Here is a 26,155-nt window from a genome sequence, read left to right on the forward strand (position 1 = left end):
TGCACTGCAGCGCCAAGAGCTCTTCACCACCAGGGCAATGAAGGAGTTAATCTTCTCCCTTCTCTTGTCCATCTATTTTAAACCCAGCCAAGATTATCCACTGCTGCGCTGGAGAGGGATTTGGGCTGGGTGCGGGGGAGGAAAAGCCGGGCTGACCCGAACTGAGCTGGGCTGATCTGACCCGGCCAGCCGAGCCGGGCTGAGCCATGCTGGCCCAACCCGAGGTGCGCTAGACCGAGCCGAGCCCCTCTGGGCAAATCCTAGGCGTGAGGGACCAACCCAAGCCGTGCTGGGCTGAGCCGCTCCCGGCCGCTCCGAGCCGTGCCGGGCTAACCCGAGCCGCCTCCCCCGGGGCGGTGCCGGCGCCCTTGGCCGCGCAGCCGCTGCTGGCTCCCCGGCGGCGAGGCGGGGCGCGGGCGGAGCCGAGCCGGGAGGAGCGCGGCCGGGACCGAGCGGGCCGAGACGAGCCGGGCCGGGCACATGCAGGGTACGGCGCGGCGGCGGCCGTTCCCGGTGGTGGCCCCGGGTGCCCCCCAGCCCGCCGGGACGCTCTACCCGGGCAGGTGAGCGGCGGGAGAAGGGAGAGAGGAGGGTTGGAGCAGGAGTGGGCACGGCAATGAGACTGGGACGCCGCCACCGACAACCCCGTCCCCGCTTCCCCGGGGGTCCCCAGCACATCCACTGCGCCCCCGGCTCATCCCGCCCCAACATCCCCTGGGATATTCCAGAGCCATCCGGTCCGCAGCTCATCCCCTGCCCCCGAGTCCAGTCCTGGGTACCGCCACCCTATCCCGCGCCCCCAGTTCCATCCTGCGCTCCCACCACCCCAGCTCGGGTACCGCCACCCCATCCTGTGTCCCCCCTCCCCCCGCCTCCTCGGTCTGACTATGCTACACCAAGCCAGGTACCACCACCCCATCCTCTGCCCCCGAGAGCCACCTTGAGTACCACCACCCTACTCCAGCTACCTCAGCCCCATCTCATGCCCCCTAGCACCATCCGGGGTGCCTCAGCCCCATGCTGGGTACCAGCCTTATCCCATGCTCCCCAGCCCCATCTTGGCTACCAACCCCATATCCTGGATGCTGCAGCTGTCCAGAGCGTCCTGGAGGGTTGGAAGCTGCCAGCCTCATGCAGGGTTTCCTCACCTGCCCTTGGCCACGGCATCCTGGTTTACCTTAGCTGGTCCAGCTGCAGTTCTCCCAGCTTCATCCAGGACACCCTGACTTGCCCAGGGTTCTACCATCCTCCTCCTCCATCCGTCATGTTTGGAGTGGGGGCTCAGGTAGCACAGGCTCATGGCTGATCCAGCTGATGCTGGTCTGGGCACCACAGGAGATGGATTCATCCACTCTTCCCATAGGGATGTGGTGGTCTAGTGGTGCTGGAGGGTTGTTGGACGGAAAGGCTTCAGCAGAGAGTTGGATCAGGCCTTGCTCTGCAGAGGCAGAAGCTCTTCAGCGTGGCAGATGAAGGTGAGAGTGCCTCCAGAGCAGCCTGTGCTGGAGTACCACCAGGCATCGCCGCAGGTTGAGCGCTCAGCAGAGGTGCCACGGGAGTTGAATTTTGCTTTGTCATGCAAAAGTTAAAAATAGTTGCACTTAATTCAGCACTAAGCTTTTCAGATCACTTTTGTGCTCACTTCTCAGCCAGGAAGAACCTCCTTACCCCTCTGCTGCCTCCTCCTCCTCTCCTTGGCCTCTCAACTTTGGGCTCATCTCACAGATCCCAAAGGCTGGGGATGCGACGGCAGCCAGGGAGGCACAGGTTTTGGGTGGGGATACAGACCTGGAGTCTGCTCCAAGCTTCCTTCCAGCCCCTGACACTGTGTGATTCTGTTACAAGACACAAGGCTGACACTGTCGCTTCTGTCATCTCTAGGCATGGAGCGGTCAAGAACGAGGACACCTTCAAGACCTCCCCCTTCCATTTGGATCTGTGGTTCTACTTCACCCTGCAGAACTGGGTGCTGGACTTTGGACGTCCCATTGCGATGGTCAGTGGGGGCAGAGGCAGGCTCAGTGCTTTAGGACCATAGAATCACAGGCAGGTTTGGGTGGGAAGGGACTTTGAAAGGTCATCTGGGCCAACCACCCTGCAGTCAGCAGGGACGACTACAGCAGGTTGTTCAGAGCCTTGCCCAGTATCACCTGGATCCAGAGTTGGGGCTTCTGCCACCTCTCTTTGCTTGCAATCAGCTTATTTATTATCTTGTTATTACAATCAGTTTTGGGCTCTGCAGTTTAAGAGGGACAAGGATCTGCTTGAGAGAGTCCAACAGAGGGCTACAAGGATGATTAGGGGACTGGAGCACTGCCTGATGAGAGGCTGAGGGCCCTGGGGCTCTTTAGTCTGGAGAAGAGAAGACTGAGAAGGGATTTAATAAATGCTTATAAATACCTGAGGGCTGGGGGTCAGGAGTGGGGAGACAGGCTCTGCTCACTTGCTCCCTGGGATAGGGCAAGGAGCAAGGGGTGTAAGCTGCAGCACAGGAGGTTCCACTTCAACACAAGAGGGAACTTCTTTACTATAAGGGTCACAGAGCACTGGCACAGGCTCCCCAGAGAGGTTATGGAGTTTCCTTCTCTGGAGACTTTCCAGGCCTGTCTGCATGTGTTCCTGTGTGCCCTGAGCTAGGTTGTATGGTCCTGATGTGGCAGGGGGGTTGGACTCAGTGATCTCTTTGAGTCCCTTCCAACCCCTAACATCCTGTGAGCCTGTGATTTAGGGTAGAAGATGGGGGGGTAGACCCCTAGGCTGGTTTCTACACCCAAGGGATGCCTTTGAGGAGCACCTTGCACTTGGCTGTGTTGAACCTCATGAAGTTCACCTGTGCCCACTTCTCCAGGGTCCCTCTGGGTGACAGCTCATCCCTTTGGCATATCAACCTCACCTCTCAGCTTGGTGCCACCTGCAAGCTTGCTGAGGCTGCCCTTGATCCCACTGTCTGTGTCACTGATGAAGACACACTGATGTGCCTTTTTTCCCCTCAGATCATCCTCCCTTTGGAGTGGTTCCCTCTGAACAAACCGAGTGCTGGAGACTATTTCCACATGGCTTACAACGTTATCACACCGTTTCTTCTGCTAAAGGTAAAGCTGGAGGCAATACATTTCATTTCAAGTTTACTGGGTGTTAAAAACAGGGCAAAGGATAGAGGTTTGGAAAGACTGGGAGGAACTTGGAGAACAAATGTGGATTGGTCATAAACCCTTACAAGTGAAGCAGCCCCTGCCACCTGTTAGAGCGTTTCTACTCCAGAAAGAATTCCTGAGGCCGTATTTTGAAGAGCAACCAGCAACCACCTTAATACAACTCAGTTTCCTCCACTGACAAAGCAAATTGCTTCCCACAGGAAGTCTGGAATCAGCAGGAGTCAGGACCCTTCTGCCTGGTTGAGCCAAAACCTATTTCATAGAGTCATAGATTCTTTTCGGTTGGAAAACACCTCTAAAATCAGTGAGTCAAATCATTTTTGGAGGACCACCTGTCTGCCTTCCTGTGTGACCTGCTCTAGGTGATCCTGCTGGACTAAAGGGTCTTTTGAGGTTCCTTCCAACGCCTGACATTCTGTGATTGTGATCTGGTCTTTTGGGGAGTGTGGAAGCTCCAAAGCTCGGTTTGAGCCATCACCATCTGACGCAGCCTATTTCTGCAGGCTGGGCTCTTGTCAGGGTAAAATTTGCTGCTTTGGCCTTCCCTGGCAGCACAGCACTAAGGGGTGGTGTGTTGACAGCACAAAGGGCTGGTCCACAGCAAAAAAACACCTCCATTTGTTATTCAGGGTGTGTTTCTCTCACCCAGTGTCCTCTCAAAGGACGTGTCCCACCGTCCTTTCCCGTCAGATGAAAGCTGTCCTTGTCCTCTCTGCCTCCGTTGGTGCTCACAGAGAAAGGGAAAGCTAAGCCTCAAAATTAAATACAAATAAGGAGCTTTTGGTTGTTTTATGAAGAGCTGCAAAGCTGATTTAGCAGCAGAGACAGGAAGGAAGTGAAGGTGGCTCCAGCTGATCCTCGGGCAGGGCTGATGTGTCCCCCTCTGACCTGTGGTTCCCAAGCCTGGCTCGGAATCCTCTCCAAACCCTGAGATTTACTTCCCAGCTTTGCAAGCAGAGTGAGGAACATTTTGCTGGAGAGAACTCCTGCTCCTCATCCCTAGCTGGGCTTGCAGCAGCTTGCCCCAGGCTCTGAGTAACAGCAGGCTCCCTGCCAACCTTACCTCCACGCCTCCACCCAGACCTAAGGAGACCATCAGAAGGTGCAGGGAGAGCCTGTCACTGAAGCTGGTGCTCAAATGGTTGCCTCAACCAGTTTTGCTGGCCATTAGATATTTCTAGATAGGAAGTTAAGTGCAGCTTCCTCTTCAGTAGCAAGGACACAGTGAGGTCACTGAATCACAGAATATCAGGAGCTGGAAGAGACCTCGAAAGCTCCTCCAGCCCAACCCTCCTGCCAGAGCAGGATCTCCTATGCCAGACCACACAGGAATGTGTCCAGGCAGGAATATCTCCAGAGAGGGAGACTCCACAGCCCCCCTGGGCAGCCTGCTCCAGGGTTCTGTCACCCTCACAGGGAAAAAAAATCCTCCTTGTGTTTACATGAAACTTCCTATGCCTCAGCTTCCACCCAGTGCCCCTTGTCCTGCCATTGGGCATCACTGAGCAGAGCCTGGCTCCAGCCTCCTGGCACTCACCTTTACATCTTTATAACCATTGCTGAGGTCACCTCTCAGTGTCCTCCAGGCAGCACAGCCCCAGCTCCCTCAGTCTCTCCTCATAAAAGAGATGTTCCATTCCCTTCATCATCTTTGTGGCTCTGTGCTGGACTCTCTCAAGCAGTTCTATGCCCTCTTGAACGGGGGGCCCAGAACTGGACACAGTACTCCAGATGCAGCCTCACCAGGGCAGAGTAAAAGGACAGGAGAACCTCTCTCCACCTACTAGCCATAGCCCTTTTAATACACCCCAGAATGGCATTGGCCCTCCTGGCCACAATCTGGTCAGTCTGGTTCGTTTCAGGAGGAAAGAAAGGAAGAAAAGTCCTACCCTGTTCAACCAGAGTCTTCTGAAAAGCACCCAGCAGAGAACTAGAAAAGCAGAGGTCTCTTGGCCGGGCAGTGAAGAGCATGTGCTGGGCTGGATGCTGCTAGAGGCTCTCCCACCACTGGAGGGCACAGCCAGCCCTGCAGATCTGCTCAGCAGAGAAGCCTGCACCGTTTCTGAGCGCATTTGGTGAAGCATTTCTGGAGCACTCCATCAGAAGTAGCAGATCACTGCCTCGGTCCAAGCACTGACTCAGGGTAGGGTGCTGCTGCTTTGCAGGGAGATGTAACAAGGGCAGAAATTGGGAGTCTTGTAGAATCACAGCATCACTGAGGTTGGAAAAGACCTCTGAGATCATCAAATGCCAACTGTCAATCCAGCACCACCATGCCCACTAAATCCTGTCTCAGAGTGCCATGTCCTCACATTTATTATTAACACCTCCTGGGCTGGGGACTCCACCACCTCCCTGGGCAGCCTGTTCCAACACCTGACCACTCTTGCTGGGTGATGGGTGGATTGAGAGCAGCCCTGCAGAAAAGGATTTGGGAGAGTTGATGGAGTTAGAACTGCATGTGACCTGGCAATGTACGCTCACAGCCCAGAAAGCCCATCCTTCCTGGGGTGCATCAAGAGAAGGGTGGCTGATGGGCTGAGAGGAGTGATTCTCCCCCTCTACTCCATTCCTGTGAGGTTCCACTTGGAGTACTTAGTCTAGCACTGGGGCTCACAGCAGAAGAAAGACATGGACATGCTTGAAGAGGTCCAGAGAAGGGCCGCAAAGGTGATCAGTGCTGGAGCACCTGCCCTGTGAGGACATGCTAAGTGAGTTGGCCTTGTTCAGCCTGAAGAAGACTGCAGGGAGTCCTGAAAGCAGCCTTCCAGTACTTAAGAGGGCCTACAGGAAAGAGGAGGGACTCTTGTATCATGTAATGATTTAAACTGGAAGTGAGCAGATTCAGATTAGATATAAGGAGGAAATTCTTTGCTGTGAGCATAGTGAAGCACTGGAACAAGTTGCCCAGAGAAACTTCAACCCTGGAGCTGTTTGAGGCCTCGAGCAACATAGTCCAGTAGGAGGTGCCCCTGCTTGGAGCTAGATGACCTTTGAGGTCCTTTCCAACCCAAGCCGTTGGAAGACTCATTGATGATGAAGCCACCTTTGTGTTTTTAGCTCATTGAGAGATCCCCCAAGACCTTACCAAGATCAATGATCTATGTCAGCATCATCATGTTTGTCATGGGAGCCAGCATCCACCTGGTGGGAGACTCGGTGAACCACCGCCTGATTTTCAGTGGCTATCAGCACCACCTGTCTGTAAGAGAGAATCCCATCATCAAGAACCTGAAGCCAGAGACCCTGGTAAGAGGCTTTATTTTTAAATGCATATCTATCTATCCACACACAAGCACTTAAACCCCCTCCACAGTAATTGCATGTTCTCACTTAATAACTTCCTGTTCCCTCTGCCCTCTTAATTCTCTCCTGCTTGCCTTGCAGATTGATTCCTTTGAGCTCCTCTACTACTACGATGAATATTTAGGTCACTCCATGTGGTAAGCTATTGGCAGCCCATGTGCAGCCTCAGAGCAGAGCACAAGAAAGGGCAGAGTGGATCTGATCTGAGCTTAATAGCTAGAAAGAAAAATAAAACACAGCTGAGGAAAGCTGGCAGGGGATAAAGTTCTGATAGCCAGAGAGATTACAGTCACCTCCTCCCTGGAAAGCCACCATGTCCCCCTCCATGTGTCTCTGTCTCAGACCTTCTTGTGGCCTTTCAGCCTTTCAGTATTGATAAAGCTGGGGACAGACTTCTGAGCAGGGCTTCTTGTGACAGGGCAAGGGGTGATGGTTGAAATCAAAACAGGGAGATTCAGACTGGAGAGAAGGAAGAAATGTTTGACTCTGAGGGTGGTGAGTGCCTGGCCCAAGCTGCCCAGAGAGGTGGGAGCTGCCCCATGCCTGGAGCCATTGCAAGTGAGATTGTTTGGGGCTGTCTAGTTGCAGCTGTCCCTGCTATCTGCAGCAGGGTTGGACTAGAAGTGACCTTTAGAAATCCCTTCCAACTCAAACCAGTCTGGGATTCTGTGATGCCATAACAGCAAAGCCTGACAGGAGAGAGCTTTCCCTCTGCTCTGAGCTATCTCAAGGTTATCTGGCAGCATATAGAGGACCAGATTATTTTTGTTGTGGATACCAGCTTGGAATGCTCCAGCAAGGCCATGTCTCCTGTACTGAGGACTCCAGAGCTGGTCCCAGCACTGCAGGTGGGGTCTGAGCAGAGCAGAGGGGCAGAATCTCCTCCCTTGAGCACTGCGAAGCAAGCAAATCCTTTTGTTTTTCCCCAGCAGGGTGGCTGGACTGGATGACCTTTAAAGGTCTCTTCCAGTCCAAACTATTCTGTGATTCCAAATTAAAAAAAAGGCCTCTCAGGTCCCTTAAACCCTGGTCCACATCCTGCTGTCCTGCAGCCCAGCTTGTAACACAGCCTGGGAGCGTAACAAACAGAGCTGTCTGATGGAGCACTTGAGCTCCAGTGTTTGACCTCATCAGCAAACTTGGGCTTTCCCCGTGAGGTCCCAGAGGACTCATGATCTGCAGGAGCACTTGGTGCAGCCAGCACATGCCCTAGCCCTGCACTAGGCACCACCAACCCTTCTGGTGTTCCCTGGCCAGAGCTGTGATCTCGTAGCACAGCAGTTACCTGCTTCTTCAACCGCCTGAGGGCGTGTGGCCAGAGCAGGTCACCAAATTAAATCCCAGCTCAGCAGAGGAATTGCCTAGGAGCCTGGTTTGGATTTGGGAGGGGGTTTAAACACCTTCCAAGGTCACACCACCCATTGGAGTTGTTTGTTTCTAGGTATATCCCTTTCTTCCTGATACTCTTTATCTATTTCACTGGCTGCTTCACCCCCGTTGAAGAGGAGAGCAGGATGCCAGTGGCTGCCTTGCTTCTGATGGGGCCCAGCAGCCTTTATTACTGGTAAGTGGCATCTGCCCAGCCTGGATGGGTGAGGGACGAAGAGGGAGAACAACAAACAGCCCTACAGCATGCAGCCAAGGGGTTTCCCAGTACACAGAGCAGAACCTGCTACAGCTTTTGCTCTGCAGGTCTTGAAAAGCAAATCAAATCCCATCAAAATTTGCAGCCTTTGCAAGCTGGGACAACTTGAGGCTCACTCAGCAGCACTCCTGTCCCTGCTTGGGGTGTTTCTTCACCCACAGCCAGACCAAGGTGGGGTTGGTTTAAGCTAAAAGGGAGATTTAGACTGGAGAGAAGGAAGAAATGTTTGATGTTGAGGGTGGTGAGATGCTGCCCCAGGTTGCTTGGTACCAGTTACTCACACCAGTACATCACAACAGTCCTCATCTCAAGGATAGCTCCTCAAAAGCTTCCCCATGAGACTACCACAGCTTTGCCTCCCCTGTCCTCCACCCTAAATAAGATGATAACAAGGAAAGAGAAAGAGAGGTGGTAGAAGCCCCACCCCTGGACCCATTGCAGGTCAGGTTGTTTGGGGCTCTGAGCAACCTGCTCTAAGATGTCCCTGATGACTGCAGGGGAGTAGGACTAGATGAGCTTTGGAGGTCCCTTCCCACCCAAACCAGTCTGTGGTTGTTATTGATGGAGCTCCAGCTTCCAGCCTTCACTTACCATCTGCATCCCTTCCAAGGCTGCTGCTCCCTGTGCTGTTTGATGGGTCCTTGGCAATTTCAGGGTGGTCACCAGGTGCTTGCAGCTCCTCCACCAGGTCTCAGCTTGTTGGTGACATCGAGGACACTCTCATCAGTTGCCCAGGCATTTTACACAGAGCCCAGGCCTGCCTGATGCTCAGAAGCTGCTTCCTCAGCTCACCCTGCAGCTCCAAATGGCCTTTTGAGAGAGGTCTTATTTATTTCTCATTTTCATTAGCTTCATCTTCCCAAATGCTTTCCCTGATGGCAGCCAAACAACTCTTTCATTCCTCTGCAGGGATGATGTTCTCTCTCTTGCCCGTGGCTTTGCCCCCCCTGCTGAGACCCTTTTTATACAGTAAATTGATTTTTGATCATCAAGATGATTTGGTCAGTTCTCAGTTACCCCACTGCACTCCCTTGCCATCTCTGAATCTCTGAGCTTGAAGAAGCATGGAGTGTGATTTCTCCTCCTCTCTGCTAACACCCACCCACTGCCTGACACAGCACAGGGGAGAGCAGTGGATTTGGGGGCTGAATGAGCACAAATCCACGAGTCAGAGGCAGATCCTGCCTTTGGTTCTGCCCTGGAGCATCCCAGTCACAACCTGAGCCCAATACCTCCCCAGTCCCATACTGGGCATGTATCTCTTTAGCCATTCTCCTCATAGCTCAGTTGTTAAATTACTGATAAGAAACCTGAAAACAAATCACAGCTTGGAAGCTGGCAGGAGAAAGCAGCAGAGATTCTTTGGACATTGAACAGGAAGAAGGGGAAATGCTTCCCACAGCTGGAACTGGAAGTGCTGGGAGCTGCCCTCACTCCATGCTTGCTCCCAGGGTGGGCACTAACAGGTTGTTCATTTGCTTCGCAGGTATCTGGTGACAGAGGGTCAGATCTTCATCCTCTACATCTTCACTTTCTTTGCTATGATGGCTCTAGTGATGCACCAGAAACGCAAAGGGCTCGTCCTGGACAGCAATGGGTTGTTTCTCTTCTACTCCTTCATCATCACGTTGGTCCTCATCGCTCTCTGGGTGGTTTGGCTATGGAATGACAAAATCCTCAGGAAGAAGTACCCTGGTGTCATCTATATCCCTGAGCCCTGGGCATTTTACACCCTGCACATGAGCAACCTCCACGCAGCAAAGGAAAGTTTCTAAGTTTTGATATTTTAGGGTGATTTAAAGAAGAAGAATTAAATACATATATATATATATATATATAGTTTTTCTAATGTAGAGGTATTTCAAATAAATTCCTGACCAACATCAGCTGCAAGAGATGTCCTCTGTTAACTACACCCAGCCAGCCAGGAGGAGTTTCACCCACAAGGGAAAATAGTCTTTGTGACTTAGCACTTTAAAGCCAGGGCTGTGGCAGGGCTGTTTCCTCAGGGTTTCCTGGTTCTGATCTGTTTCTCCTCCCAGCATGGTAGGGGTTGGAAGAGACCTGTGGAGATCATCCAGTCCAACCCTCCTATTAAAGCAGGGGTGCCGCTTGCCCAGCATCACAATGGCCAGGAGGGTTTGGAAGCTCTCCAGAGGAGACTCCACAACCTCTCTGGGCAGCCTGCTCCCCGGGTCCATCACCCTCACAACAAAGAGTTATTTCCCCATGTTCAGATGGAACCTCCTGGTTCCAGTTTGTGCCCATTGCCCCTTGTCCTGTCACTGGGCACCACTGAGAAGAGTCTGGCCCCATTTTCCTGCCCCCTACCCTTTAGCTCTTGCTGAGCATTGAGCAGATGCCCTCTGGGGCTGCTCTTCTCCAGGCTCAACAGCCCCAGGGCTCTCAGCCTTTCCTCCTTGCAGAGCTGCTCCAGACCCCTCAGCATCTTTGCAGCCTCCACTGGACTCTTTCCAGTAGTTCTCAGCCTCTTTTGAACTGGGGAGCCCAGAACTGGACACAAGACTCCTCTCCACTCAACAGCCTTCACAACTGCACAGTTCCATGTTGGACTTTTTCATGTGCTTACAGGACAGTGCCAAACCCCTCCTGCACTGAAGCAGGGGTGCAGCACCCCAGACTCTACCACTGGTGAACTCCCATCCCACCATCAGCATCCCAGAGAACATCCCAGCCTCTAACTGGAGTGATTTGCCAGGAAGTCTGAGCACTCTTCACCCTCCCCTTGTCTTGGCAGGCAGAGCTCTCTCTGCTCTTCCCAAGCTGCTCCCAGCCCAGTAAACATGGTGGGAAGGGGCTGAGCCTCCTTACCTTGGATCTTCACCACAGCTCTGCTCAGCTGTGACTCTTCAAAGTCCTCCTGCACTCTTGGCCATCAGCACTGGGGTTGAGCCCTCACTGCTGAATGCAGGCAGGGCCAATTCTCCTCAAGGCCACCCCAAAAAGAGAATCAGGCTAGGGGTGAGCTCCAGGGTCAGCCTCATTCTTGTAGGTTCTATGTGGGCTTCTGTTCCCACTCACCACATCTCCAGCCTGAGTGATGGAGCTGAGCTCTTTCAACTCCAGCTGTAGCCCTGTGATGGTTTCTGTCTGTAGAAGTTGTAGGGAAGCCCAGTGTGATGGAATCCAGGTGGCTGCATCTGGTAAGAGCCAAGTGACTCATGTTGTTTCCTCAAGCAGCTCCTTGGAGAGAGAATCTTCAGCCTGTGATGTTGAAGGATCCTGACTGTCCCATTGTCACAGGGCAGGTCTGTCCTGGGAAAGGTCTGGTCCATGCTGTAGTCACTTCAGCCATTCAGTATTTTGCTCTTGGGCCTGGATCTCCAGCACAGCCTGGCACCAGGTACTTCATCCCACACACACGTGCTAGCCATGCCTGCATAGTCATTGGTTTTCTGTTCAGGGTGCTTCAAGCACTGGTGGCTCTGGAGAGGCAGAACATCACCTGTCCCACACCCAGGAGCCCCCCAGCCAAGCTGCTGGCTCAGCTCTTTAGACTAGAGAGAAGAGAGAAATGTGTGACACTGAGGGTGGTGAGGCCCTGGGCCAGGTTGCCCAGAGAGGTGGGTGATGCTCCATGCCTGGACCCATTGCAGGTCAGGTTGTTTGGGGCTGTGATCCCCAACCTGCTCTAGCTGCAGATGTCCCTGCTGACTGCAAGGGTTTGGGCTAGATGACCTTTTTAAGGTCCCTTCCAAGCCAAGCCAGTCTGGGATTCTGGGATTCTTGTTGTAGAGGACAGGATGGGATAAAATCATAGATTCATGAGACTTGAAGGTCACCCGAGCATAGTGCTGGAAGGGAGCAGAAGACATCAGCACACATGGCTGTTTGAGCTGCTCTGCAACAGCTGGAGGCTCTTCCTACCCCACACACCCAAGTTCAAACCTCTGAAGCTCTCTGGCTCGCTGCAGCCTTCCCTTTCCCTCAGCATCGTTTCCTTAGTATCCTCTTTCCGAGGGCTGCGAGAAGACCTGGCAGTCCTGGACACTGTTTGCTCTGGAGTGGATTAGCTCAGACAAACACTAACAAGTAAGAACTCAGACCCTGGGGAGCTTTTAAACCACTTCAAAAAGCCCCAGCAGTGTCCCAGCTCCTCCACGTTTGCAAATCCACCACACGGGGCACAGCGACGGCGATGTTCACCGCCCTGCACCAAGCTCAGTCAGGATCATGCCAAGCCTTAATTCACTTCTACTCCTTCTCCTCCAGTAAAACCTCTCCAGCAGTGAACATCAAAGCTGCACCCTCAGCAGATACCAACCAGTGTGGTCATAGAATCATTAGGGGTGGAAAAGACCTCTCAGATCATCCAGTCCAACCATCCACCCACCACCACCATGCCCACTAAACCATGGCCCCAAGAGACATGTCCACAGGCTTCTTGAGCACCTCCAGGGATGGGGGCTCCACCACCTCCCTGGGCAGCCTGTTCCAATGCCTGACCACTCTTGCAGGAAAGAAATTGTTCCTGATGTCCAAATTAAACCTTCCCTTGGTGCAACTTGAGGCCCCCTTTTCTCCAAATTAAACAACTCCACTTCCCTCAGCTGCTCCTCACCAGACCTGTTCTCCAGGCCCTCCAGCAGCTTTGTTGCTCTTCTCTGGACATGTTCTAACACCTCTCATTCTATCACCTGATACTACAGAGAAGAGACCAGCCACTACCTCACTACAACCTCCTGTCAAGGAGCTGCAGAGAGAAAGAGGTCTCCTCTCATTTGTCTGCCAGCAGCAAAGCTTTGTGAAAGGTGTGCAGCTGTTTGAGATCATCAAACATCTTCTGCTCAAGCTTTGTGACCTAAAATCATAGAATCAACCGGGTTGGAAGAGTCCTCCAAGATCATCCAAGATCATGCAGTCCAACCTAGCACCCAGCCCTGGCCAATCAACCAGACCATAGATAATCATAGATAATCATAGATAATCATAGAATCAACCAGGTTGGAAGAGACCTCCAAGATCATCCAGTCCAACCTAGCACCCAGCCCTATCCAATCAACTAGACCATGGCACTAAGTGCCTCAGCCAGGCTTTTCTTGAGCACCTCCAGGGATAACAACTCCACTACCTCCCTGGGCAGCCCATTCCAATGGCAAATCACTCTCTCTGTGAAGAACAACCCAAAATGACTCAAACCCCCCCATAAACTCCAACCACAGGAAGCTCTTGCTCCCCTAAACTCCACTGCTAGAAGCTGCTTGCTTTCAGACAGCACCATGGAATCACAGGCTTCTTTTGGCTGGAAAGCACCTCTAAGATCACAAGTGCAACCACCAACCCAACACCACCACGGCCACTAAATCATCTCCCAAAGTGCCATGTCCACATCGCCACTTAGGGTCCCACCTGGAGCGCCCCAAGGCTGTCTGCAGTCTGGGAAGAGCCCTTCCCAGCAGGGCGTGGGAGCAGGAGCTGTGCTGGCAGCAGGCTCCAGCCCTGGCAGGGATCAGGTCTGGTAGCCATGGCAGCGGGGTATTTATTACAGCCCAGCCACGCTCCACCCCACGCTGCAGGACTTTAGCCCTTAATCGAGGAGAAAAGTAGCTCCAGACACCCTTCAAACCCAACCAGCACCACACAGCGCCAGGAAGCCCCCAAAACAATGGTGAGGGAAGGGGTTGGGTTGGTACCAAACTGCTCCCTCCTGGCTCCACACCTCCTGATTCCCAAGCTGAAAGTTCTTTGCTTTCTTTTTTCCTCCCTCCTCTCTTTTTCTTTCCCTGCTTCCACCGACCAGGCAAAATTCCTGTCTCAGGATCAAATTAATGGTAAGGAGAGTTGGGGTCTGCCTGGGAGGGTTAATTAGCAAAATCAGCTTAACTAACATATGTATATTGTTTATTTTTATAGATACTTATGCCTGTATATATCTTTATTTTTATATGGTTTTAATATAGATTTATGCTTATATATATATAAAATAGATATTCATGCTTTATATGCATGTTTGGGTTTACATATGTGTATTTTTATAGAGAATAATGCTTTTATATATTTATTTTTATATGTTTTTAATAGATATTGATGCTTTTATAAAGATTTCATAGACACTTTGGGTTTACACATGTTTATTTTATCTATATTGGAAATATATTTTTCTATGGCCATTTTTATAGGTTTATTTTTCATCTGGATTTTTCTATATGTCTTTCTAAATGTTCATTCATATATATATATGTGTGTGTGTGTATGTATGCATGTGTGTATATATATCTACATATATGTGTGTATCTATGTATATATCTATATCTGTGTGTATATCTATCAATGTGTGTATGTATCTATATATGTGTGTGTATATATGCATGTTTGTGTATATCTATATATGTGTTTGTATCTATGTGTGTGTATATCTATACATGTTTGTATCTGTGTGTGTATATCCATGTGTGTGTATATCTGTATGTGTGTATATCTATGTGTGCGTATATCTATCTATGTGTGTGTATCTATATATAATGAGTGTGTATATCTATCTATGCATGCATATATATCTATATCTAAGTGCATGCTTGTATATCTATATGTGCATATATATCTATATGAGTGTGTATATCTACGTGTGTGCATATATCTACGTATATGAGTGTGTATATCTATCTATGTGTGCATCTATATCTATGTGGATGCATGTATATCTATGTGTGTGTATATCTATGTGTGCATATATATCTATATATGAGTGTGTATATCTATGTGTGCATAAATCTATATATGAGTGTGTATATCTATGTGTGCATCTAAATCTATACCTATGTGTGTGTATATCTATATGTGTGCATATATCTATATATATGAGTGTGTATATCTATGTGTGCATATATATATCTATATCTATGTGTGTGTATCTATGTGCGTGCATATATCTATATATATGACTGTGTACATCTATCTATGTGTGCATCTATATCCCTGTGTATGTGTGTATATCTATGTGTGTGCATATCTGTGTGCATATATATCTATATATGTGTGTGTATATCTATGTGTGCATCTATATCTATGTGTGTGTATATCTATGTGTGTGCATATCTATGTGTGCATATATATCTATATATGTGTGTATATCTATGTGTGCATCTATATCTATGTGTACATATGTGCATATATCTATATATGAGTGTGTATATCTATGTGTGCATCTATATCTATATGTATGTGTTTATATCTATGTGTGTGCATATCTATGTGTGCATATATATCTATACATATATGCATATGTGTGTATAAATCGATATATATGAGTGTGTATATCTTTGTGTCCATATATATATCTATATATATGTGTATGCTTGTATATCTATGTGTGTATATCTATATGAGTGTGTATATCTATCTGTGTGTATATATCTCTATATATGAGTGTGTATGTCTATGTCTGCATATATATCTACATATATGTGTATGTGTGTATATCTATGTGTGTGTACATATATATGTGTGTGTATATATCTATATATGAGTGTGTATATCTATGTCTGCATATATATCTATATATGTGTGTATGTGTAGATATGTATGTGTATATATCTATATATACAAGTGTGTGTACATCTATGCATGTGTATATATATGTATGTGTGTGTATATATGTATATGCAAGTGTGTGTATATATATATGTACATGCATGTGTGTCTATATATCTATATATCTGCATGTGTATATATCTATATGTGTCTGCATGTATATATATATATGTATATACATGTGTATATATGTCTGCATGTGTATATATATGTGTATATGTGTATATATATCTATATATATGCATATCTCTCTATATATGCATATTTATATATATGTATGTATGTGTGTGTATATTTTTCCCTATATTTATTTTATATACATACAGAAAGATTTATTTATATATAGAGATCTATTTTTACTTTTAGAGTTTGGAGTTGGGGTTTTTTTTTTAGGTCAATTGGTACATATTTCAGATGCTCCTATATATTTTTGTTTACACCTTGATATCATGTAACATATATTTTTCTACAACTGTTTCTTTTGCTATTTATAGATGCACTTAATTTTAGATCTGCCCCTAAGTTTAGGTTTAAATCTGTCAATATTAATCTATTTTTACCTATCTTTTTATTTAGGGGTTGATACGAATTTCATTTAGATGTTTACATACTACAGATCTTCTTTAATTTAGGTGCTGCTATATCTAATTTTTGTCATTTAGCTGTTAGCTCTTCAATATGGTTTTAATTTTTTTCTATGTATTTGTTTTTCTGCCTATTTAATTTCTATTTTTAGATGTATTTTGGGGTTGTTTTTTTTCAGATGTGGATAGATTGTCATGTAGATGCTGCCATTTGCAGATAACTTCTATTTAAAAACAAAAAGGGCTTTCTCCCCCAAGCTCTCCCAACCTGGCCTCATGCTCACACCCCCTTGCCCTCCACTCAGCCCTCCAGAGCATCACACCAGAGAATTCATTAAGCTGCTGCTGGGCACAGGCAAGGAGCTGAGCCTCTCTACCCCAGTCCCACAAACCGGACTGCCTGGAGACCAGCAGAGGTCAACCAGTAACCTGCCAGTCCCACAGCCACACCGGGTGGCATTTCAGTCCGTCCCTCAACCACAGCAGCCCTGGGACCAGGAGACAACTCAGGTGCCCAGGAGGTTTCACCAGTGAAGGTGGAGGAGGAAGAGGAAGGTGAAGGAAGACTGTAGCTCCTGTGGGGAGGGGAAGGGCGGGGGCTGGCAGGGAGAAGGGCAGAAGAAAGCTGAAATAAGAGTATTACTGAAATCTGTTAATCTGCAGCCCGGGGCTCAGCAGCTCTGCAGCGCTGGGGCAGGGTGGGGGTGGCGGCTGGGGCAGGGAAAGGACATGGCACCCGTGGGGTGCTGGCCCATGGGGCAGCCAGCACCCACCGCGGTACACATGAGGCACCCACCGTGATGTAAATGGTGCACCCAAGACAGCACCCACAGGGCACCTAGCACCTACCATAGGAGCTATAGGGCAGCCAGTACCCACCACGGTGTATGTGGGGCACTTAGGACAGCATTCACAGGGCACGCAGTACCCAGTACAACACCCACCACAGCACCCAGCACCCACGGGCCACCCACCACAGCACCCCTGAGCCATCCAGCACCCACCACGTTACCCAGAGAGCACTCAGTATCAACCGTGATAGACATGGAGCACCCAGCGCCCACCAGAGCATCCATGGGGCACCCAGTGCCTACTGCAGCACCCACGGGGCAACTAGCACACACGAGGACATCTAGAGAGTGCCCCGCATCCACTGTGATACCCACAGGGCACTCAGCACCCACCATGGTACCCAGAGAGCACCCTAACCCCACAGGGCACCCAGCACCCCCCGCAGCACCCAGCACTCCCCAGCAGCAAGTCCTCGGGACAGAGAGGATGAGGAGCGGGCAGCGAGTGGTGGCAGCAGCACAAAGTGCTTTGTCTCTCCCCGCCTGTCCTGCACCCAGGGCACATCTTGCCCGGCGGTGCTGAGCGTGCCCAGAGGAGGCTGGGCGGTGGCAGCAGTATCTAGGTCAGCTCTCAGCCTCGGATGGTTATCTGAGAACTGGACACTGCGGGGGAAGGGAGAGGGTGAGGGAGGTGAGGATGAAGAGATGTTGCAGTGGGATGCTGGCAGGGCAAGTCAGGGCAGGGCAGGGCAGACGCAGCCTCTCTGCTGGGCTCACCTGATCTCAGCTCCGGTCCCAGCGCAGACATCAAACGTGACATTCTCAGCTCTTCTGTCTCACCAAAACCCAGCCGCTGGCTGCAGACCCTGCACCTCCCCCCACAGCTCAGTCCTTCGGCATCCCCTTCCGCACCAAAGAAGTCTTGTGAGGAGCTGCCGAGGGAGCTGGAGTTGTTCAGCCCGGAGAAAAGAAACCCAAGGGCAGCCCCTCTGCCTCTGAAACCCAGGGGCAGCCCCTCTGCCTCTGAAACCCAGGGGCAGCCCCTCTGCCTCTGAAACCCAGGGGCAGCCCCTCTGGCTCTGAAACCCAGAGGCAGCCCCTCTGCCTCTGAAACCCAAGGGCAGACCCTCTGCCTCTGAAACCCAAGGGCAGACCCTCTGCCTCTGAAACCCAGGGGCAGCCCCTCTGCCTCTGAAACCCAAGGGCAGCCCCTCTGGCTCTCCTTAAGTCCCTGAAAGGGGGCTGGGGCCAGGGGGGTCTGGTCTCTTCTCCCAAGCAACAAGTGACAGGGCGAGATGAAATGGCCTCAAGTGGCACCAGGGGAGGTTTAGGCTGGATATTAGGAGAAACTCCTTCACTGAAAGGGCTCTCAAACCCTGGAACAGGGTCCCCAGGGAGGTGGCTGAATCCCCGTCCCTGGAGGCATTTGAAAGAGGCAGAGATGTGGTGCTGAGGGACACGGTTTAGCACCAGCCTTGGCAGAGTCAGAGTACGGTTGGACTTGATCGTAAAGGTCTTTTCCAACTCAAACAATTCCATGGTTGTGTAGGGCAGCTGAGGGGAGACCTCTGGCTCCCCACAGCTCCCTGAGAGGAGGTCGGAGCCAGCTGGGGGTTGGCCTCTTCTCCCACGGAACAAGTGACAGGAAGAGGGAACAGCCCCAGGCTGTCCCAGGGGAGGTTTAGGTTGGACACGAGGAACAATTTCTTCCCCTTGAGCGTTGCCAAGACCTGTCTCAGGCTGCCCAAGGGAGCTGGAGGGGTCTGAGAGCCGTGGAGATGCCCCATCCTCTTTAACATCTTCATAGATGATCTGGATGAGGGCATGGAGTCAGTCATCACCAAGTTTGCAGATGACACCAAGCTGGGGGCAGATGTGGCTGGGTTGGAGGGCAGAAGGGCTCTGCAGCAGGACCTTGACTGCCTGGACAGATGGGCAGAGGCCAATGGGATGGGGTTCAATAGCTCCAAGTGCAGGGTGCTGCACTTTGGCCACAGCAACCCCATGCAGAGATACAGGCTGGGGTCGGAGTGGCTGGAGAGCAGCCAGACAGAGAGGGATCTGGGGGTGCTGATTGATACCCGCCTGAACATGAGCCAGCAGTGTGCCCAGGTGGCCAAGAGAGCCAGTGACATCCTGGCCTGCATCAGGAATGGTGTGGTCAGCAGGAGCAGGGAGGTCATTCTGCCCCTGTACTCTGCACTGGTTAGACCACACCTTGAGTACTGTGTTCAGTTCTGGGCCCCCCAGTTTAGGAGGGACACTGAGATGCTTGAGCGTGTCCAGAGAAGGGCGACGAGGCTGGGGAGAGGCCTTGAGCACAGCCCTACGAGGAGAGGCTGAGGGAGCTGGGATTGGTTAGCCTGGAGAAGAGGAGGCTCAGGGGTGACCTCATTGCTGTCTACAACTACCTGAAGGGTGGTTGTGGCCAGGAGGAGGTTGCTCTCTTCTCTCAGGTGGCCAGCACCAGAACGAGAGGACACAGCCTCAGGCTGTGCCAGGGGAGATTTAGGCTGGAGGTGAGGAGAAAGTTCTTCACTGAGAGAGTCATTGGACACTGGAATGGGCTGCCCGGGGAGGTGGTGGAGTTGCCGTCCCTGGAGCTGTTCAAGGCAGGATTGGACGTGGCACTTGGTGCCATGGTCTAGCCTTGAGCTCTGTGGGAAAGGGTTGGACTTGATGACCTGTGAGGTCTCTTCCAACCCTGATAATACTGTGATACTGTGATACTGTGACCTGGCTTGGTGCTGAGCTGGGTTAACGGCTGGAACTCGACGATCTTAAAGATCCCTTCTAGCCCCAACGCTCCTGTGACTGCAAGAAGCAGCGAAGAGCTCTTTTCACAGTGCTCTACGCCCTGGGAAGCCTCACATCCCCCCACCCCCCCTTTCAGACTCGCTTCATCAGCCTGAAGGACCCCAATTAGCTCCGCTATTCACAAGCGCGGATTTTAATTGCCTCTGGCACTTCACCCGGGGTCCTCCCCCACTGTCCATCATCCTCCTTGAAAGCAGACACCCCGAAGCAGACACAATATCCCTGCTGGAACCCTCCCAAGGCTGCCCGAGCCGGCAGCCGAAGAAAACCTCCCCGGTAGATGAATAATGTGAGCTTACATGGCCTAACGGAGTGTCGGTTTTTAATTAGAGTTCAAGGAATGTTTCTCCCTCTACGACAAGAAACAAAAAGGGAAGATCAAAGCCTCTGACCTGATGGTAGTGATGAGGTGCCTGGGAGCCAGCCCAACGCCAGGAGAGGTGCAGAGACACCTGCACCTGCACAAGATCGGTGAGCAAAGAGCAGTGGCAGCCCTTAAATAAACGGCTCTGGGTTAGGGTTGGAGAAATGCAACTTCTCCATGCTCAGGAGACCATGTGCCAAGCAAGGAGGCTGCCTGGAGCCCAGGAGATAATACTCAGACAAGCCAGCACGGACTAAACTCATAGGATGGGTTGGGTTGGAATGGACCTTTAAGATCATCAAATTCCAAGCCCACTGCCACGGGCAGAGACACCTCCCACTTGATCAGGTTGCTCAGAGCCTCAGCCAACCTGGCCTTAAACACCTCTAGGGAGGAGGCATCCACAGCCTCCCTGGGCAACCTGTTTCAGTGTCTCACCACCCTCATCCTAAAGCATTTCTTCCTAACAGCCAGTCTAAATCTACCCTCTTCATGTGTCAATCCATTGATCCTCACCCTGTCGTCACGAGCCCTTGTAAATGATGACTCTGAAGGCCCCTTCCAATTCAACCCTGTGGTTCTACAAGCAGGAGCAGTCACCAAAACTAGTCTGATGTGCTTTGATAAAGTCTAGCAGAAAAAAGCTTCAAAAGCAGGAGGAGAAAGAGAGATTGATTATGGATTTGGGGGCTGGGAAACTGTTCAGGCCATTCACAGAGGCAGAAGAGGCAGAAGAGCACCAACAGATTGTCCTCTGCAGACCTGTGCAAACGAATTCACAGCACAAAGACCAAAGATTCATGAGGTAAGGGTGGGCTGGGTTAAAACTTTTAGAGACGAGGTTGCAGAATGAGAGGAAATGGCCTGAAATTGTGCCAGGGGAGGTTTATCTTGGAGATTAGGAAAAATTCCATTCCTGCAAGAGTGGTCAGGCACTGGGACAGGCTGCCCAGGCAGGTGGTGCAGTCACCATCCCTGGGAAGCGTTCAAGAAGCCTGTGGACATGGCACCTGGGGACACGGTTTAGCGGCCACGGTGCTCCCATGCTGAAGGCTGAACTCAAGGATCGCAGAAGCTTTTCCCTACCCAAACAATTCTATCAGTCAAGCAAAGCCCTACATGAGCTTTGTAGCCAGGAGAAAGCCCCCCAGCAGTGGGCTCATCCTGGTCCACACCAGTCAGGCAAGAGGGAGAAGGTGCCCCAGGAAAGGGGAACTGGTTGGGAGAGGAGGATGCTGAGGTCTGCATCCAGACTCCCAACCTGAGCCCTCCCTGAAGAACCTGCTCTTGTTCTCGCAGACAGGAACGCGGAGCTGGATTTCTCCACTTTCCTCAACATCATGTACAGGCAGATGAAACAGGAGGAGCCCGAGACCGAAATCCTCACTGCTTTGTCCATGATAGACAGGCAGAAGGAAGGCATTATCAGCATTTCGGAGCTGAGAGCCAAACTCACAAGACTAGGAGAAAAGCTTTCTGAGGAAGAAGGTATTCTGCAAACCAAGGACGAACTGAGTGTTTCCCACCTCCTTATTCCCCTTCGTGATCTTCCTCTGCAGCTGAAGCTGGGATCAGGCTCTTCCAGCTGACTGTTCCCCTGGTCTGGGCAAGTGGTGAGGTCACACCTCAAACCCTGGGGTCAGTTTGGGCCCTCACTCCAAGGACAATGAAGGGCTGGAACAGGTCCAGAGAAGGGCAATGAAGCTGGCAAAGGGTCTGGAGAACAAGGCTGATGAGGGGAAGCTGAGAGAATTGAGGTTGTTTAGTCTGGAGAAAAGCAGGCTGAAGTGAGACCTCATTGCTGCCCTACTCCTGCCCTACATGTTCATGAAAGTGGACACAGCCCCTCACCATCAGCAAGCACACCAGTTAATCCTCTCCTGGGCTGTATCAGAAACCTTACTGAAGGACACTGCTGCCCAAAGCAGCCTCAGGCAGAAGCTGGTGGGATTCCCTGATGCTTGCTTTAGCACCAACCCACTCCATCTTCATGGGTAAAGTAGAAAGGAAAGGAATTTGCCTCCTCTCCTCTCTCCTGGGGGAAGGTGGCATCTAATTCCCAGCAGCAGCAACATCTAACATCTCTTCATGCATCATTTCTTCTGTTTTACTGATGTTATTTGACAGGGAAAATCCCATTTAATGCTTTATCCAGAGACTTCAGAATCAGGCAACTCTGTCCCTGCCAAGCTGTTCCCAAAGCTGGAGTGACAGCCACCGCTAGTGCAGAGTGACCACTTCTGTGCAAGTATTTTCAGCCCTTAGAGCCCCAGCTGAGAAGGTCTTCTTCATTTTCCAACACCAGTATTAACAAGTCACGCAAATCTACTTTGAATTGGGCACACAAGAGAATCACAGAAACACGCAGGTTGGCAAAGCCCCTCAGGATCACCAAGTCCAACCTAGAACCCTACTCTACAAGATTCACCTTAAACCATAGCCCTAAGCACCACATCCAAACCACCCTTAAACACATCCAGGCTGGGTGACTCCACCACCTCCCAGAGCAGCTTAATCCAGTGCCTTAAAACTCTCTCCATGAAAAGCTTTTCCCTAATACCCAATCTAAACCTCCCCTGTCTCAGCTTGAGGCCATTCTTCCTTGTTCTGTCTCCAATTACCTGTGAGAAGAGACCAGCAGCAGCCTCTCCTCAATGTCCCTTCAGGTTAATTGTAGACAGCAATGAGGTCTCCCCTCAGCCTCCTCTTCCTCAAACTAACCATCTCCAGCTCCCTCAGTCACTCCTCATAAGATTTATTCTCTAGGCCCTTCCCCACATTTGTTGCCCTCCTCTGGACCCACTCCAGCACCTCCACATCTCTCTTGTATTGCAGTGCCCCAAACTGAACACAATACTCAAGATGTGGCCTCACCAAAGCCGAGTCCAAGGGGATAATCACCTCCCTCCTCCTGCTGGCCACAACATTTTTAATCCAAGCCAGGCTGCCATTGGACTTCTTGGCCACCTGGGCACACTGCTGGCTCATATTCAGCTGCCCATTACAACCCCCAGATCCCTTTCTGCCAGGCAGTTCTCCAGCCACACTGCTCCAAGCCCTGTTTGGGGTTGTTGTGACCCAGGTGCAGGATCTGGTATTTGGCCTCATTGAAACTCATCCCTTTAATGTTGGCTTATTGATCCAGCCCATCCAAGTCCCTCTGAAGAGCCTCTCTACCCTCATTCAACCCACATGAGAACACAGTTTGGCCCCACTTAAATAACGACAACTCCTACCAAGAGCAACTAAAAGTCAGTTTGGACTAAATCTTTTCCATGCACAACTCCAAAGAGATGGCCACCTATGCTCCAGAAGTCAGGCATGGAGCTCAAAATCAAGGTGCTAAGTGATGTTAATTTACAGCAACAATCCAGATGGGACCTCCAAGTGATCCCACAAGCTCTTGGTCCCAGTAAAAACGACTGGAAAACTCTAATCCTGCATTTTGAAGATCACAACATCCCTAATATGCACCAGTCAATCTTTTCCTCTGACACTACACCATCTTTTCCTCTGACACTACACCGTTCAAACTTCTGGTTCTCTCTTCCTCTTTCTTTCAGTTGATGACCTGCTGAAAGATGTCAAAGTTGGACCAAGGGGAACAATCAAATATGAAGAGTTTGTCCGCGCTGTTTGTCTTCCTGCTGTTGACTATTAACGTTCAAACCAAGAGATTTGCTAAGAGCAGGACCTGAATCTGTTTTGGACTTCTTTTTTCTAGTTACTACTCAGGCTGTGGAAAATCTTTTGCCTTCAAAAAGCCTTAATTTTGCCTTCAAGACAGTGGTTATGCAGGTTCCCAGCTCACATCTGAGCATGAGCTCTCTGGCAACTCAATAAACTGAATATAACATCCCCTTGTGTGATGAGTCCTGCTTAAAATCCCAACTCTCACCACAAAAATAACATTTCAGTCCACAGGTTGTGACACAAATGACAGCTTGTAGTTAAGGTTTCACTTCTAGTTAAGTGTCATCCATAACTCTGCTCTTGTGAGGCCCTACCTGGAGTACTGCATCCAGTTCTGGCGTCCCCAGCACAAGATGGACATGGATCTGTTGGGGAGAGAATTCAGAGGAGGCCACAGAGATTATTAAGAGGGCTGGAGGACCTCTCTTATGGGGATAGGCTAAGAGAGTTGGGTTTCTTCAGCCTGGAGAAGGCTCCACGTAGATCTCCAGTACCTGAAGGGGAGCTACAAGAAAGCTGGGGAGAGATCTTTCAGAAGGGCTTGTAGTGACAGGACAAGAGGCAGCGGTTTCAAACTAGAGCAAGGTATGTTCAGATTGGACTTTAGAAGAGGTCATTTTCTATGAGGGTGATGAGACACCAGAATGGACTGCTCAGAGAAGTTGTGGACACAACTCTGGAAGTGTTCAAGGCCAGGCTGGATGAGGCTCTGAGCAAGCTGGGCTAGTGGGAGGTGTCCCTGCCTATGGCAGTAGGTTTGGAACTGGGTAATCTTTAGGGTCCCCTTTCAACTCAAACCATTCTATGATTTGCTACCTCCACATCCCTCAGCCCAGACACATCTCTCTGTGTAGAAACAGGTTCCTTGGGAAGCTCAACTATGTCACAACAATGGATTCATGTAACTATGCACAGCCCCACGGTATTCCCTGGATCCATGGTGTGATCCCAAGCAGATGTTCCTCTGTCATGAAGCTGTCCCACGTGCACAGTGGCTGACTGCCCAAAGGGACAGCAGTCAGGCAGGCAGCAATTCTCCAGCTCCCGCAGCAGCCAGTGATGCTCAGTGGCTGCAGACAACTCCCAGTCTCCAAGCACAGGAATGTGCTCACTCGTCCCTCCTCCTCTTTCGTTCCTCCAAGACAGAAAACCTCTGCACTGTGGTACTCCTGTCACATTATTTATTAAGGTGCAACATCCTCAGCCTCGGGTCTCTGTGCGGTTCAGCTGTCCCTGCATTTTGAGGCGAGACACTGAAAATGCTGTGCTGGGTAAATGGATCTGTCACCAGGCTCTAGGATGGCTGCCCAGAAGACACTCCTAGACACAGCCTGGCAGGGGGAAAAGCCACGAGCAGGAAAATGCAGTTTCTCTTCATCAGGAAAAAAACTCCACATCCTATCTCTGACCAAAACCACTTTCACAGCATCACAAAATCCACCTGGTTGGAAGAGATCTCCAAGATCATTCATTCCAACCCTTGACCCAGCACTGAAGGTCAACACTAAACCATGGCCCTAAGCACCAGGCCCACACAGCACTTGAACATTCCCAGGGATAGTGACTGCAGCACTGCCCTGGGCAGACCATTCCAGTGTTTGAGAATCCTTTCATAGAAGAAATATTTCCTAACATCTATCCTGAACGTCCCCTGACACAGCTTGGAACCATCTCCTCTAGCCCTGTGGCTTGACACCAAGAACAGGCTGCTCCATCCTCACTCCCAGCTCCCTTAAGGGAGCTGCAGAGAGTAATGAGGTCTCCCCTCAGTCTCTTCTTCTCCAGACTGAAGATCCCCAGCTCCCTCAGACGCTCTTTGTGGGCCAGGGCCTTCAGCAGCCCCCAGGCCCTTCTCTAGACATGCCCCAGCACCTCAGTGTCCTTCCTGTAGCAAGATGCCCAAAGCAGCCCTAGCTGAGGTCCTGGTGAATAGAATTTAGAATCACTGAATTATTTTGCTTGGAAAAGACTTCTAAAGACCACTGAATCCAACCAGCACTGCCAGGTCACCACTAAACCATGTTCCTCAACACCACATCTGCACGTATCTGAAACCTTTCCAGGGATGGGGACTCTACCACTGCCATGTGCAGCCTTAACAATCATTTTGGGGAAGAAATCGTTAGTTGTGTCATAGAATCAACCAGGTTGGAAGAGACCTCCAAGATCATCCAGTCCAACCTATCACCCAGCCCTATCCAATCAACTAGACCACAGCCTCAACCTCTCCTGGTACAACTTGAGGCTGT

The 26,155-nt window shown here is 50.6% G+C and overlaps 2 protein-coding genes across 2 annotated transcripts; both read left to right on the forward strand.

The window, feature by feature from the left end:
- Positions 1 to 412: 412 nt before the first annotated feature.
- On the forward strand, positions 413 to 9,989 carry CLN6 (CLN6 transmembrane ER protein). The gene is made up of 7 exons (XM_064157112.1): positions 413 to 563; positions 1,882 to 1,996; positions 2,994 to 3,092; positions 6,216 to 6,404; positions 6,543 to 6,598; positions 7,903 to 8,025; positions 9,593 to 9,989. The coding sequence occupies exons 1-7, from the start codon at positions 481 to 483 to the stop codon at positions 9,879 to 9,881; spliced, it is 954 nt and encodes a 317-aa protein (XP_064013182.1). The 5' UTR covers positions 413 to 480; the 3' UTR covers positions 9,882 to 9,989.
- A 3,659-nt stretch (positions 9,990 to 13,648) lies between these two features.
- Positions 13,649 to 24,072, forward strand: CALML4 (calmodulin like 4). The gene is made up of 5 exons (XM_064157113.1): positions 13,649 to 13,735; positions 13,868 to 13,898; positions 20,180 to 20,320; positions 21,513 to 21,701; positions 23,777 to 24,072. The coding sequence occupies exons 1-5, from the start codon at positions 13,733 to 13,735 to the stop codon at positions 23,872 to 23,874; spliced, it is 462 nt and encodes a 153-aa protein (XP_064013183.1). The 5' UTR covers positions 13,649 to 13,732; the 3' UTR covers positions 23,875 to 24,072.
- The last annotated feature ends 2,083 nt before the right edge of the window (positions 24,073 to 26,155 follow it).

This window comes from Pogoniulus pusillus, chromosome 17, assembly GCF_015220805.1.
Source record: "Pogoniulus pusillus isolate bPogPus1 chromosome 17, bPogPus1.pri, whole genome shotgun sequence".
Classification (NCBI taxonomy): Eukaryota; Metazoa; Chordata; class Aves; order Piciformes; family Lybiidae; genus Pogoniulus; species Pogoniulus pusillus.

What these genes read in the sequence shown, in the direction of transcription:
- CALML4 (XM_064157113.1), top strand. An exon ending in CCTGCACCTGCACAAGATCG is followed by an intron (nt 20,321 to 21,512) that starts GTGAGCAAAGAG and finishes TTGTTCTCGCAG; the next exon opens with ACAGGAACGCGGAGCTGGAT. An exon ending in AAAGCTTTCTGAGGAAGAAG is followed by an intron (nt 21,702 to 23,776) that starts GTATTCTGCAAA and finishes TCTTTCTTTCAG; the next exon opens with TTGATGACCTGCTGAAAGAT.
- CLN6 (XM_064157112.1), top strand. Translation starts at nt 481, where the DNA reads ATGCAGGGTACGGCGCGGCGGCGGCCGTTCCCGGTGGTGGCCCCGGGT. An exon ending in TATTTAGGTCACTCCATGTG is followed by an intron (nt 6,599 to 7,902) that starts GTAAGCTATTGG and finishes GTTTGTTTCTAG; the next exon opens with GTATATCCCTTTCTTCCTGA. An exon ending in CCCAGCAGCCTTTATTACTG is followed by an intron (nt 8,026 to 9,592) that starts GTAAGTGGCATC and finishes TTTGCTTCGCAG; the next exon opens with GTATCTGGTGACAGAGGGTC.